Source organism: Theropithecus gelada, chromosome 11, assembly GCF_003255815.1.
Source record: "Theropithecus gelada isolate Dixy chromosome 11, Tgel_1.0, whole genome shotgun sequence".
NCBI lineage: Eukaryota > Metazoa > Chordata > Mammalia > Primates > Cercopithecidae > Theropithecus > Theropithecus gelada.
The window spans coordinates 12,689,746-12,704,775 of NC_037679.1; the positions used below are offsets into that span (position 1 = coordinate 12,689,746).

At 43.9% G+C, this 15,030-nt stretch overlaps 1 protein-coding gene across 4 annotated transcripts in view; it reads right to left on the reverse strand.

Annotated features, from left to right (window-relative positions):
• Positions 1 to 15,030, reverse strand: part of ATF7 (activating transcription factor 7) — a 120,151-nt gene that overhangs the window by 36,846 nt on the left and 68,275 nt on the right. For all 4 annotated transcript variants that reach the window (XM_025402968.1, XM_025402967.1, XM_025402969.1 and 1 more), the window contains one exon: positions 5,087 to 5,183. In XM_025402968.1, coding sequence (XP_025258753.1) covers positions 5,087 to 5,183 — 97 coding nt within the window. The remainder of the gene's footprint in view (positions 1 to 5,086; positions 5,184 to 15,030) is intronic.

Sequence of the window (15,030 nt, forward strand, 5' to 3'; positions counted from 1 at the left end):
CTGTCTCAGCCTCCCAAGTAGCTAGGACTACAGGTGTGCACCACCATGCTCGGCTAATTTTATGTATGTATATATGATGTATTTATTTTTAGATACAGAGTCTCACTCTGTTACCCAGGCTGGAGTGCAGTGGTATGATCATAGCTATGTATGTATGTATGTATGTATGTATTTTTAAATACAGGGTCTCACTCTGTCGTCACCCAGGCTGAAGGCAGTGGCACAATCATAGCTCACTGCAGCCTTGAACTCCTGAATGCAAGTGATCTCCTACCTCAGCCTCCTGAGTAGCTGGGAGTACAGGCAAGTGCCACCATGCCTAGCTATGTTTTTTTGGTAGAGAGGGGGCCTCATTGTGTTGCCCAGGATGCTCTCTGACTCCTGGCCTCAAGCAATCCTCCTGCCTCTGCCTCCCCAAATGCTGGGATTGCAGGCGTGAGCCACTGTGCCTAGCCTGAGGCTAATTTTTAAAAGTTTTCGTTAAGATGGATCTCATGTTGCCCAGGGCTGGCCTTGAACTCCTGGCCTCAAGCAATCCTCTTACCTGTGCCTCCCAAAGCACTGGGATTACAGGTGTGAGCCACTGTGTCACTAGGCCCCAGAGAACGTTTTCTTTTTTCTTCTTTCTTTATTCTTTTTTAGAAACAAGGTCTCCATTTGTCACCCAGGTTGGAATGCAGTGGCATGATCATAGCTCACTGTAACCTTGAACTCCTGGGTTCAAGTGATTCTCCTGCCTCAGACTCCCAAGTAGCTGGGACTACATGCACATGCCACCACACCTGGCTAATTTTAAATTTTTTTATAGAGATGGGATCTTGCTATGTTGCCCAGGATGGCCTCTAACTCCTGGGCTCAAGTGATCCTCCCACCTGGGCCTCTCAAAGTACTGGGATTATAGGTGTCAGCCACAGTGCTCAGTTGAGAATGCTTTCTAGTTGAGGAAATAAAACTAATATATGTGGAAAGCACCATAGTGTACAAAAATAAGTACTTGGCTGGGCATGGTGGCTCACGCCTCCCTGCACTTTGGAAGGCTGAGGCAAGAGGGCTGCCTGAGGCGAGGAGTTCAAGACCAACTTGGGGAACAAAGCTAGAACCTATCTTTACAAAAAATAAAATAATTAGCTGGGTGTGGTGGTGCACATCTGTAGTCCCAGCTACTGGGGAGGGTGAGGTGGGAAGATGGCTTGAGTCCAAGAGTTTGAGGCTGCAGTGAGCTATGATTGTGCCACTGCACTCCAGCCTGAGCAACAGTCTCTGTCTCCAAAAAATACCCACCAAAATGGCCGGGCACGGTGGCTCATGCCTGTAATCCCAGCACCCTGGGAGGCTGAGGTGGGCAGATCATGAGGTCAGAAGATCAAGACCATCCTGGCTAACACAGTGAAACCCCGTCTCTACTAAAAATACAGAAAAATTAGCTGGGAGGGGTGGCGGGCACCTGTAGTCCCAGCTACTCAGGAGGTTGAGGCAGAAGAATGGCATGAACCTGGGAAGCGGAGCTTGCAGTGAGCCGAGATCACACCACTACACTCAAGCCTGAGCGACAGAGCGAGACTCCGTCTCAAAAAAAAAGAAAAAAAAATACCCCCCAAAACAAAAAAACAAATTAAAACTTGGGTGAATGCCATGGTGCTAGGTTATGAAGAGCCTGAAAATCCAGGTATAAATGGCCCTTTCTTTCTTTCTTTTCTTTTCTTTTTTTTTGAGACAGAATTTTGCTCTTCTTGCCCAGGCTGGAGTACAATGGCACAATATCAGCTCACTGCAACCTCTGCCTCCTGAATTCAAGCGATTCTCCTTCTTTGGCCTCCCAAGTATCTGGGATTACAACAGGCGTGCACCACCATGCCTGGCTAATTTTGTATTTTTTTGTTTTTGTTTTTTTGAGATGGAGTCTTGCTCTGTTGTCCAGGCTGGAGTGCAGTGGTGTGATCTCAGCTTACTGCAACCTTTGCCTCCTGGGTTCAAGTGATACTCCTGCCTCAGCCTGCCGAGTAGCTAGGACTACAGGTGCCTGCCACCACGTCTGGCTAATTTTTGTATTTTTAGTAGAGATGGGGTTTCACTATGTTGGCCAGGCTTGTCTCGAACTCCTGATCTTGTGATCTGCCTGCCTCAGCTTCCCAAAGTGCTGGAATTATGGGCGTGATCCACCATGCCCACCTAATTTTATATTTTTAGTAGAGATGGGGTTTCACCATGTTAGTCAGACTGGTCTCGAACTCCTGACCTCAGGTGATCCACTTGCGTCAGCCTTCTAAAGTGCTGAAATTACAGGTGTGAGCCACCACGTCCAGGCTTACGTAGCTTTAAAGAGAAAAGGGCCCAGGGCGGTGGCTCACGCCTGTTATCCCAGCACTTTGGGAGGCCAAGGCAGGTGGATCATTCGAGGTCAGGAGTTCAAGACCAGCCTGGCCAACATGGTGAAACCCCGTCTCTACTAAAAATACAAAAATCAGCCGAGCGGTAGTGGCATGCGTTTATAATCCCAGCTACTCAGGAGACAGAGGCAGGAGAATTGCTTGAGCCTGGGAAGGGGAGGTTGCAGTGAGCCAGGATCACACCACTGTACCCCAGTCTGGGCGACAGAGTGAGACCCCCATCTCAAAAAATAAATAAATAAATAAATAAAAATAAAGAGAAAATAGGAAAATAATGATAGATTTTTGACTTGACTAGAAGAGTAGAATTTGACTGGCTTTTCAATAGTATGTATGCAACATGGATTAGAATGAGAGACTAATCAAGGAGGCCAGCTAGGAGACTTTAGAGGAATCCAAGCATAAAGAAAGTGATGGTAGGGAGAATAGGAAGGAATAGAATAGAAAGAATTTGAAGAATAAAACAACTCAAGATTTTGAGATACTAATGAATAACAAAGGAGAAGGAGCTGGTTTAGGAGACAAGGAGGTTAAGTTCAGTCACTGACATAAAGACTTGAAAGACAGCCAAGTAAAAATGTTCACATAAGGGGCTGGGATACATATGACACACCAGGTCTTAAGTGGAGATGTGAGAATTACCAGCATAGATATATGATAGCTGAAGTCATGTGCAACAAGATGAGCATTCCAGAACTGAAAGCAAATAGTAACAGGAGAACACGTTTTCTCCTTGAGACCATCCTGGAGCGACTTCTCTTACCACCCCTGGAGACTTGGTGTAGACCCTTCCACCCATTTGGAATAACCTCTCCAACTTTATAACCTTGCCCCAAATTTACCTCTCAAATAAACTTATTCTGATTAATTCTACTTAACATTAGCTCATTTAGTATTCATATTGTTTGTAGTATTCACTTATACTTGTCTGTAAATACAATTTTTTTTATGAATATATGCCCTGAATTAATTATGTCTTACCTATATGTATACCCTATCCACTATTCCCTAAGATTTCCCCCAGGTTTCCCTTTTGTTTTTAGAGACAGGGTCTTGCTTTGTGGTCTAGGCCAGAGTGCAGTAGCATGGTCATAGCACACTATAACCTCAAACTCCTGGGCTCAAGCAATCTTCCCACCTCAGCCTCCCAAGTAGATAGGACTATAGCCATGTATCATCACATTTAGCTAATTTTTTTTTTTTTTTTTTTTTTTTTTTGAGACGGAGTCTCGCTCTGTAGCCCAGGCTAGAGTGCAGTGGCCAGATCTCAGCTCACTGCAAGCTCCGCCTCCCGGGTTTACGCCATTCTCCTGTCTCAGCCTCCCGAGTAGCTGGGACTACAGGCGCCCGCCACCTCGCCCGGCTAGTTTTTTTTTGTATTTTTTAGTAGAGACGGGGTTTCACCGTGTTAGCTAGGATGGTCTCGATCTCCTGACCTCGTGATCCGCCCGTCTCGGCCTCCCAAAGTGCTAGGATTACAGGCTTGAGCCACCGCGCCCGGCCGCATTTAGCTAATTTTTAAACATGTTTTGTAGAGACTCGAACTCCCAGTCTCAGGCAATCCTCCTGCCTTGGCCTCCCAAAGCACTGGGATTACACGCATGAGCCACCACACCTGACCTTCCCCCAGGTTTTCTTAAGGATCATTGATGACAGTGTTCCCATTTATGTCCTTTTCCTAAGGATTACAAATCTACAAGCTCCTAGCAAACGTGCCTGGTGTATATAGTAGACATGAAATAAATATCTGCTGAATTAAGGAGGAATAGGAGGCCTGTAAAGGCAAGTGGCAAGTCCCTTTCATCATGTATAGAAATATGATGAGGAAGTTCTGTCTCTCTTTATCCATGTCTATGGTAGCATTTTGGCCAGTAATACTTAGAGAAACTCTGTCTTATCTGAGTTATTAACTAATGTAATAACCACCAACTAAATACCCTAGGAATTAAATATTGAGTTAAGCTTGCTTAGATTGAGGTAAATCAGAACCTCTCATAGATCAAAAGAAAAAGCTCACTTTGGTTTGTATGTCTGTCTGGCTGAAAATGGTACAGCAGAATTGCTGCCTGGTTTGAGAGCAGTTGCTAAGAGGGCTCCCTTGAGAATGGCATATACAAGCAAGACAGTATCTAAAACAACTGCTGAGAGGTTCCAGGTCACCCAAATTGGCTTAGAAAAGTCCCACTGACTAAATGTCTTGTTTGAGCTTTGGAAATGTGCCCTCAGTGGTGTCTGGGTTCACAAGGGAAGTTGAATTTATGAACTGACAATCTGCCTGCTGGAGGAAAGCTGACACCCAGTGGAAGAGAAGCAACCAGGCTAGGTTGGCTTTTTTTTGCATTCTTTTGTTCACCCCTTTGCTGTGGGTAGGGAAAATGTCAAAGGCATCTTTTGTCTGTAAATCTTTCAAAGTCTTAATAAACAGAAAGTAAGACGGTACTAGACTGAAAAAAACTGAGAGGAAACCTCAACACACCTACCCTCAAAAACCACAGAACACAATCTTGTTATTAAAAACAGAGTGGAGGGTACAATAGAAACTTGGGAGCTTTTAGTGTTCCTTTTTCCTGATTAAATGTAGATCACATAAGGGCTCTTAATGGGAGAAAGGGAGTACAGCTCCCAGTACATCTGGTCTCTGGTATTAATCTTAACTGCCTGGTGATATCAAGGCACGTGGCTTTTGGGGCAGCAAATACCTGCAATGATGACTGAGTCAGTTCGGGCTGGGCCAAATTTCAATGTCATCTCATGCTTGTGTTTATGAACTGCCAGGTGGTCCTCGTTTGTAAATCTCTGAAACGAAACAGAAATGGAGATGTGAAAAAACAAAAACCTGATTCAGTGCCCTTTTAAAATGTCCTACCAAACATCTTGCAATGAGATTGGTCCCTGGAAAGAAGAACTGAAGAGGGAGAAAACACTGGAATAGGAGAAAAGATGGAGAAAAAAGGATGCTGGAGGGCAGGGAGAAGAGGAGAGGGGGAAGACCACACCACCAACTGCTCTGTAATATCAGGTCCAAACAACAGAAGTGGACAGATTGTTGGTGAAGTGGGGTCCAAATAGGAGGCTCCAAATGAAAAAAACATTAAGGCAAACTCGTATTGAACAAAGGGAAACAATTTTTAATAATAATAATAATAAAGAGAAAAGGGAAGGGCTGGGCACTAGTTGGCCATCACAAAAACAGGAAATTGAGAATGAAGCCCTCCATGGTAGGGCTGAATTGGACTCTTTTATGAGGGGGCTAACAGGGAGATAAATTATGCAGGATTAGGAGAACCATTTAACTTCTTGGCCCCTACAGTGCTGCAGCAGGCGCCTGCATGGCTATTTGGCTCAGAGTTTTAATGAGCCAGGATGGAGCTGTAGAGGACTAAGGCCCAATGGCCAGTAATGGCACATACCAGCCCCATCGGCCAAATGCTGTCTCCCCTCATCGGGCAGCCCGCCTGGGCTCCATCAGCCATAAAAAGGCCAGTACAATGCTGATGACTATATAATGGTAGAATAAAAATGCCAGCAAAAAATATTTTTTTAGGGGTAGGGAGGAGCCTGTAGGTAGGATGAGGGAAGAGAAAGGGAGATGGTATAGAGATTTTATTTGTTTGGGATTTGGGTGAAAGGACAATGAAGAAAAGTGGGCTAAGTCTATCTAGTTTATGACTAAGTATAATAGGATTACTGGACAATAATTTATGCTCCAACCCCTTCTTAAAAGGGGGAGAGTGAAGGGAACAGATGAACAGCCGTAATTCAAAAAAATAATATTCTCAAAAGTCCCTTTGAGGCTCCTGGCCATATTCCTTCATTAAAACATGCCTGCAACACAGTTATAGCCTGGATGCTGCAGTTTTCCACAGCTCCTTCACAGTGAGGCTCTGAAACATGGTTCTATTTGCCTTTTTGCTTCTAAAAATGGTGACTGGTTAGTCCTCTCTTTTCACTTTCTTCATCACGTGTATACTTCTCAGCAAATACTATACGTTTAGCCTTCTTTTCCACAGCTCTTCTTCACTGCAAACAAAATACACAGGAGTTGGCCCCATCCAGCTTCTACCTGTCAGGAAAGCAACACCAAACTGTTTCTACTACTTTATTTACCTGAATTTACAACTAAAGCCAATTTAAGATCCAAAATCCTAGGCTGGGCACGATGGCTCATGCCTTTAATTGCAGCACTTTGGGAGGCTGAGGTGGACAGACTGCTTGAGCCCAGGAGTTCAACACCAGACTGGGTAATCTGGCAAAACCCTATTTCTATACAAACATTTTTTATTTTTATTTATTTATTTATTTTTGAGATGGAGTCTTGCTCTGTTGCCCAGGCTGGAGTGCAGTGGCGCAATCTCCACTCACTGCAACCTCTGCTGCCTAGGTGTAAGCAATTCTCCTGTCTCAGCCTCCTGAGTAGCTGGGACTATAGGCGCATGCCACCATTCCCGGTTAATTTTTGTAGTTTTTTTTTTTTTTTGAGACAGAGTCTTGCTCTGTCGCCCAGGCTGGAGTGCAGTGGCGCGATCTCGGCTCACTGCAGGCTCTCCCTCCTGGGTTCACTCCATTCTCCTGCCTCAGCCTCCTGAGTAGCTGGGACTACAGGTGCCCGCCACCACGCCGGGCTAATTTTTTTGTATTTTCACTAGAGACAGGGTTTCACCGTGTTAGCCAAGATGGTCTCAATCTCCTGACCTCGTGATCCGCCCGCCTCAGCCTCCCAAAGTGCTGGGATTACAGGCATGAGCCACTGTGCCTGGCCAATTTTTGTATTTTCAGTAGAGACGGGGTTTCACCATATTGGTCAGGCTGGTCTTGAACTCCTGACCTCAGGTGATACACTCACCTCGGGCTTCCAAAGTGCTGGGATTACAGGCATGAGCCACCATGCCCGCCACAGAAAATTTTTAAATTAGCTGGGTGTGGTGATGATCACCTGTAGTTCCAGCTACTCAAGAGGCTGAGGTGGGGGAAATCACTTGAGCCCAGGAGGTCGAGGCTGTAGCGAGCCGTGGTTACATCACCATACTCCAGTGAGATTCTTTCTCAAAAAAGGAGTGGTGGCTCACTCCTGTAATCTCAGCACTTTGGGAGGTCTAGGCGGGTGGATCACTTGAGGTAAGGAGTTTGAGACCAGCATGACCAACATGGCGAAACCCCATCTCTACAAAAAACACAAAAATTAGCTGGGCATGGTGGTGGGTGCCTGTAATCCCAGCTACTTGGGAGACTGAGGCATGAGAATTGCTTGAACCCGGGAGGTGGAGTTTGCAGGGAGCCAAGATTCCCACCACTGAGCTCCAGCCTGGGCGACAGAGCAAGACCCTGTTTTTAAAAAAAAAAAAAAAAAAAAAAAAAAGACAGCCTCAGTGGGTTTCTGATTGATCTAGGACAAAACTGAATAAAATGTGGTAAAATTTAGCCAAGAACTTTAGTTTTCTCTATTGTTGGTAAACTCCAGGCACCATCTTTTTCAGTTACAGATGTTTCGTAAGAAAAAAGTGGCCAGGTGCGGTGGCTCATGCTTGTAATCCCAGCACTTTGGGAGGCTGAGGCAGGTGGATCACCTGAGGTCAGGAGTTCGAGACCAGACTGGCCAACATGGTAAAACCCCATCTCTACTAAAAATATAGAATTAGCCGGGCAAGGTGTCACGTGTCTATACTCCTAGCTACGTGGGGCACTGGGGCTGAGGCAGGAGAATTGCTTGAAACAGGGAGGAGGAGGTTGCAGTGAGCCAAGACTGCGCCACTGCACTCCAGCCTGGGCAACAACAGTGAAACTCCATTTCAAAAAAAAAAAGTGAGAGTTTGGGGGAAGGAGGGAATAGTGTATGTATATATACATGTACATACACATATATACACACACACATATACATATATACACACACACATATACATATATACACACACATATACATACACACACACATACATACACACACACACACTATATATATATGTGTGTGTGTGTGTGTGTGTGGTGGAGTCTTGCTCAGTTGCCCAGGCTGGAGTGCAGTGGTGCAATGGCGCGATCTCAGCTCACAGCAACCTCCGTCTCCCGAGTTCAAGTGATTCTCCTGCTTCAGCATCCCAAGTAGCTGGGATTACAGGCATGCGCCACCATGCCTGGCTAATTTTGTATTTTTGATAGGGAAGGGGTTTCTACATACTGGTCAGGCTGGTCTCGAACTCCCGACCTCAGGTGATCCGCCTGCCTTAGCCTTCCAAAGTGCAGGGATTATAGGTGTGAGCCATAGCACACCTTTTTTTTTTTTTTTTTTTTTTTTGAGACAGAGTTTCGCTCTTGTTGCCCAGGCTGGAGTCCAATGTCACAATCTCGGCTCGCTGCAACCTCCGCCTCCCAGGTTTAAGTTATTCTCCTGTCTCAGCCTCCTGTATAGTTAGGATTACAGGTGCCTGCTACCACACTTGGCTAATTTTTGTATTTTTAGTAGAGACGGGGTTTCACCATGTTGGCCAGGCTGGTCTTGAACTCCCGACCTCAGGTGATCCGCCCACCTTGGCCTCCCAAAATGCTAGAATTACAGGTGTGAGTCACTGTACCCAGTCAAAAAATATAATTTTAAGGGGATATGACAAGTAGTAGATTATGCAGGGCTGTAAGTTTTCAAAATGTACTTATGTTGGCCGGCGCAGTGGCCCGGCCTTTTTCTCATATATTTTTGAAAACCATATTATAATATCATTAGTTTCCTTTGTAATCCTATGTATTTCATGAATTTAAAAATATTACTCTAGGCTGGGCATGGTGGCGCATGCCTGTAACCCTAGCACATTGGGAGGCCAAGGCAGGTGGATCGCTTGAGTGCAGGAGTTCGAGACCAGCCAGGGCAACATGGTGAAACCTATTTCTAACACAATTCTTATCTTAAATGCCTAGAGGGAGAATAAAAGTTTACTGACGCTTTCTGTCAAAGTGATCGCCAGGCCAGGTGCAGAATGGCTTGAACCCAGGAGGTGGAGGTTGCAGTGAACCAAGATCATGCCATTGCACTCCATTCTGGGCAACACAAGCAAGACTGTGTCTCAAAAAAACAAAAAAACCCCAAAGTGATTGCTAATCTGGCTATGTTTACATAGTCCTTATATTTTCTCTCATTTATTAAGAGTTAACACTTTAGAAATTCTCTAGAATACTGAGTCCCAGTTCTCCTGTCCTTGGCCACAGCTGGGGTGAGTGGGCCTAAGCCAGGGGGCTGTGGGTGCTTGGTGTGCCCCCACTTATGGCAAGGGAAGGGTGGGATGGACCCCCATAAGAAAAAAAGAAATTCTCTAGATTAGTCATACACTTCATGCTTAGGAAATCATCCTTCTGAAAGCAATTTCTCAATTAAAATAGCTAAAATTATTATCATAGTATTTTTTAGTAAGATGGGATCTCATTTTGTTGCCCAGGCTGTTCCTGAACTCCTGGGCTCAAATGAGTCTCCTGCCTCAGCTTCCTGAGTAGCTGGAACTATAAGCGCACACCATTGTGCCTGACTAAAAATAGCTAAAGTGTTATTAAGTGATAAAAATCTTGACCTAAGTAAAAATATATTCTTTTGAATTAAAATGGGTAAAGGGACTCCCCAAAATATTTCCTTTTTAAATTACTCCCCATTAAAAAATCTAGTTCCCTCATTTGTTTGTTTTCTTGTTTGTTTGAGACAGGGTCTTGCTCTGTTGCCCAGGCTGGAGTGCAGGGGCACAATCTTGGCTCACTTCAACCTCCGCCCTCTAGACTTAAGCAATCCTCCCACCCCAGCCTACCGAGTAGCTGGGACTACAGGCATGCACCACCATGTTCGGGCAATGTTTGTATTTTTTGTAGAGACGGGGTTTCACCATGTTGCCCAGGCTGGTCTTGAACTCCTGAGCCCAAGTGATCTGCCAGCCTTGGCTTCTAAAAGTGTGGGGATTTACAGGTGTGAGCCACCGTGCCCAGCCCCTCATTTGTTAATACCCTTAAAGGATCTTTCTTTGTTCTTTGGCATTACCTATGTCTAAGGTTTTGACAAATAGCCACTCACTCAGGGAACACACTCGCCCTCACTGTAGGGTAAATATAATAACCATCTCCAAGGCAGCAGAAGGCTTAATACAAAATCAGGACAGTTTCTCTCCTTTATGCCAAGACTAATTTGCACCCCCATCTGGAGACTAAGATCATCTAGATCTGCACTATCCGATATGGTAGCGACTAGCCACACATAGCTATTGAGTACTTGCAGTGTGGCTAGTCTGAATTGAAATGTACTGAAAATCAAAACACACTGGATTTCAAAGGCTTAGTAAAATATCTTGTTAATAATTTTTATGTTGATTACGTGTCAAAATGATACTATTTTGGATATACCAAGTTAAATAAAATATATTATTACAATTAGTTTCACTTGTTTACTTACACTTTTTAATGTAGCTACTAGAAAATTAAAACTTACATATGTGGCTCACATTTGTGGTTTGCATTATATTTCTTTTGGACAGCTCTAATCTAGATAATATGCTCCAAGATCCCACGGGAATTTTAATCATGTACCAATCTTAAATCTTCCTCCTAAATCCATTTTCTTTAAATGCAGTTTATAGTATGTGGCAGTGGTTCTCAACCAGAGGCAACTCTGTCCCCCATGGGACATCTGACAATGTTTGGAGATATTTTTGTTTGTCACAACTGGGAGGATGCTACTGGCCTCTAGAAGGTAGAGGCCTGAGATGCTCATAAATATTGTATGGTGCACAGGACAGCCTCTCAAAACAAAGAATTGCATAACTCAAAATATTAGTTGTGTTTGTTGAGAAACCTGCTACAGAGTAACAGGGGAAGACAAAAAGAAATAGAAAAAAGCTGCTTTTTAGTTTCCTTTTCCAAACTGCCAACACATGTTTTTAGACCTGGAACTTGGAAGAAAAAAAGCACAGGCAAAAAACTTCCAGCCTCATTTTATAAAATGGCTGATGGACTCCAGATCTGCAAATACTTAGGATAGGGAAATTAGGAAGATGGAGACAGAAGGCACTGTATTTGGGAGAACAGACTGAACGGAATTCTTATGCACTGCCTTGTTAGTAACAAAGAGATAATATAAAAGAAGCTAATCAAAACAATTTTAGGTACTTTTGATTTTTACTCCCTTATGAAGAAAAAAAGCGAGAAAGAAGATTCTTTTCATTTAAGAAATACTAAGAAGCATAAAATAGAATGTCAGGACTATGAGGAAGTCAATCTGAAAACTGATACTACCTCCAGAATGGACAGGGAAAGTAGTTTCCTATTAACAGTTAACTTTCCATGGGACATCTTTGGTAAAAACTCTTTCCATTTTTAGTAAGTTTTACTCTCACCTATCCTTCTATAATAGAAGAATCTAGAATCCTTCCTCCTCACAAACTTATTAAATGAATAGAGCTCAGTAAAGAGTTAGGATGGGCTGGGTGCAGTGGCTCACACCTGTTATCCCAACACTCTGGGAGGCTGAGGCGGGAGGATGGCTTGAGCCCAAGAGTTCAAGACCAGCCTGGGCAACATCGTCAGACCTTGTCTCTATTTAAAAAAAAAAAAAAAAAAGGAATGGCCTGAAGAACACAGATGGTGGAAACTGTAAAGAAGGAATAAATCTCAATGAATAAAGTCTTAAGATTTTTTTACTTTTTTTCTTTTTCTTTCTTTTATCTTTTTTTAGAGATGGGAGTCCCATTACGTTGCCCAGGCTGATCTTGAATTCCTGGGCTCAAAAGCAGTCCTCCTGCCTCAGCCTCCCAAAGTGCTGGGATTATAGGCATGAGCCACCATGCCTGGCCCTTTTAACACTGAGGTATAAAATACAGAAAATGGGCTGGGTGCAGGGGCTCACACCCTTAATCCCAGCACTTAGGAAGGCAGAGGTGGGCAGATCACTTGAGGTCAGGAGATCGAGACGAGCCTGGCCAACACAGTGAAATCCTGTCTCTACGAGAAATACAAAAATTAGCTCGGTGTGGAGGCACGTTCCTGTAGTCCCAGCTACTCGGGAGGCTGAGGCACGAGAATCGCTTGAACCTGGGAGGCAGAGGTTGCAGTGAGCCAAGATCATGCCACTGTGCTCCAGACTGGGCGACAGAGTGAGACTCTGTCTCAAAAAAAAAAAGAAAAAAAAAAAGAAAATGCAAAAATCTTTAGTGTACATCTCAATGAATGTTTAATTTTTATATTTGCATATACCTGTGTAATCACTACCCAGTTCAACACATGAAACATTTCAGACATCACAGAAGCCTCCCATGTACCCGTTTTCTTAAGCTTTTAAATGAAATAATTATATAAAACAGTACAGTACCTTGGACACACAGCACATATTCAACTAGTTCCCTCCTCTTTACTTTTTAAAAATTTTATTTAGATATCTATTTATTGAGATGGAGTTTCGCTCTTGCTGCCCAGGCTGGAGTGCAATGGTGTGACCTTGCTCACGGCAACCTCTGCCTTCCAGGTTCAAGTGATTCTTCTGCCTCAGCCTCCCGAGTAGCTGGAATTACAGGCACCTGCCACCATGCCCAGCTAATTTTTTGTATTTTTAGTAGAGATGGGGTTTCACCATGTTGGCCAGACTGGTCTTGAACTCCTGACCTCGTGATCCACCTGCCTCGGTCTCCCAAAGTGCTGGGATTACAGGCATGAGCCACCGCGCCCAGCCTCCTCTTTACTTTTTTAAATTTCAAGAGAGACGGGTATTATAGTAAAAAAGTAACTTTTTTTTTTTTTTTCAGGATAATTCTAAACAAGTAAATGCCTAGACATACTGCAGTTCTTTTCCTAATCTCATTTAACCTATTCTCTAGACGTATTTTGAAAAAGCAGCACTGAATAGACCTGAAAAGAAGGCTCAGCGCAAATGAGACATAAGGCCAAAGTAAAATTAAATTTTTGCCTTTTGACTTTGAGCCAGGCAAAGCATAGAGGGATTAGGAATGTAACAGTTTCAAGCTAAATCCTTGGTAAGCATTGTGACCAATGAAATTTCTCTGAAATATGCACTCAAATCCTAGCCAGATACATTCCTGAAATGTTGCTTTTGGCCACCACAGCACCCGTTTTCATGAGGATTTGCCTCACATTTAAAAACGCTCTTAATATCCTGACCTATGATGAATTCATGTCCCTTTCCTTGTTTTAGAAGAGTAGACTGGGTGAAGGAGACAATCAGAACTCTTTAGTTATTAGGAAATGAGCCCAGAGTGCCTAAACTATCAAGAAATAATACAAGGAACCGAGTTTACATTTGTGATAGTCTGAAAAGTAATTTATGCTGAAACTTAACTACCCCTTTTCTCCAAAGTTTCTGGGTTTGGCAGTGCTTCTTTTAGTTCAGTATCTATACTGGGGCTTTTTTTTTTTTTTTTTTGAGACGGAGTCTGGCTCTGTCGCCCAGGCTGGAGTGCAGTGGCCTGATCTCGGCTCACTGCAAGCTCTGCTTCCTGGGTTCATGCCATTCTCCTGCCTCAGCCTCCCAAGTAGCTGGGACTACAGGTGCCCGCCACCACGCCCGGCTAATTTTTTGTATTTTTAGTAGAGACGGGGTTTCACCGAGTTAGCCAGGATGGTCTTGATCTCCTGACCTTGTCATTTGCCCGCCTTGGCCTCCCAAAGTGCTGGGATTACAGGTGTGAGCCACTGCGCCCGGCCTTTTTTTTTCTTTTTTCTTTTTTTTAAAAATAGGGTCTCACTCTGTAGCTCTGTAGCTCAGGCTGGAGTGCAGTCATGTGATCATAGATCACTGTAACTTCAAACTCTTGGGCTCAAGCAATCTTCCCACCTCAGCCTACCAAGTAGCTGGGACTACAGGTTGGCACCACCATGGGCTATTGTTTTGCTTACTTTAGACATAGGGTGTTGCTATGTTGCCCAGGCTGATTGCAAACTTTGACCTCAAGCAATCATTCCACCTCAGCCTTCCAAAGAACTGGGTTTATCTGCGCCCATATACTTGGGCATATTTTGATGAAAGAAAATAGTATGAAAAAGTCATAGAAGACAGCACCATTGCACTCTAGCCTGGTCAACAAAGTGAGACTCTGTCTCTTTAAAAAAAAAAAAAAAAAAAAGTCATAGAAAACTTGAGAAAAATTATGAAGAGTAAGTTCTAGAATATAGTGATACTGGTGCCAAGCAGGTGAAGGGAGAAATAACTGATCTTTTTTTTGAACACTGTTTAATTGGTCACTTCAATTGATCACATATTCTGAAAGAAGAAACTGGAAGATCTGTAAAAGTCCTAATAAGGCTTCTCACCCTCACTGCAGTGCTTCTGTTCCCAATGTCAGACATCATTTAAGTTTGGAAAAGCAGGGAAAGGGAGAAGAAGGAAGAGATTAAATACACACATACTTCAAACTAAACATAACTTTCTTTTTTTTTTTTTTTTTGAGATGGAGTCTCGCTCTGTCGCCCAGGCTGGAGCGCAGTGGCCGGATCTCAGCTCACTGCAAGCTCCGCCTCCTGGGTTTACGCCATTCTCCTGCCTCAGCCTCCCGAGTAGCTGGGACTACAGGCGCCCGCCACCTTGCCCGGCTAGTTTTTTGTATTTTTTAATAGAGACGGGGTTTCACCATGTTAGCCAGGATGGTCTCGATCTCCTGACCTCGTGATCCGCCCGTCTCGG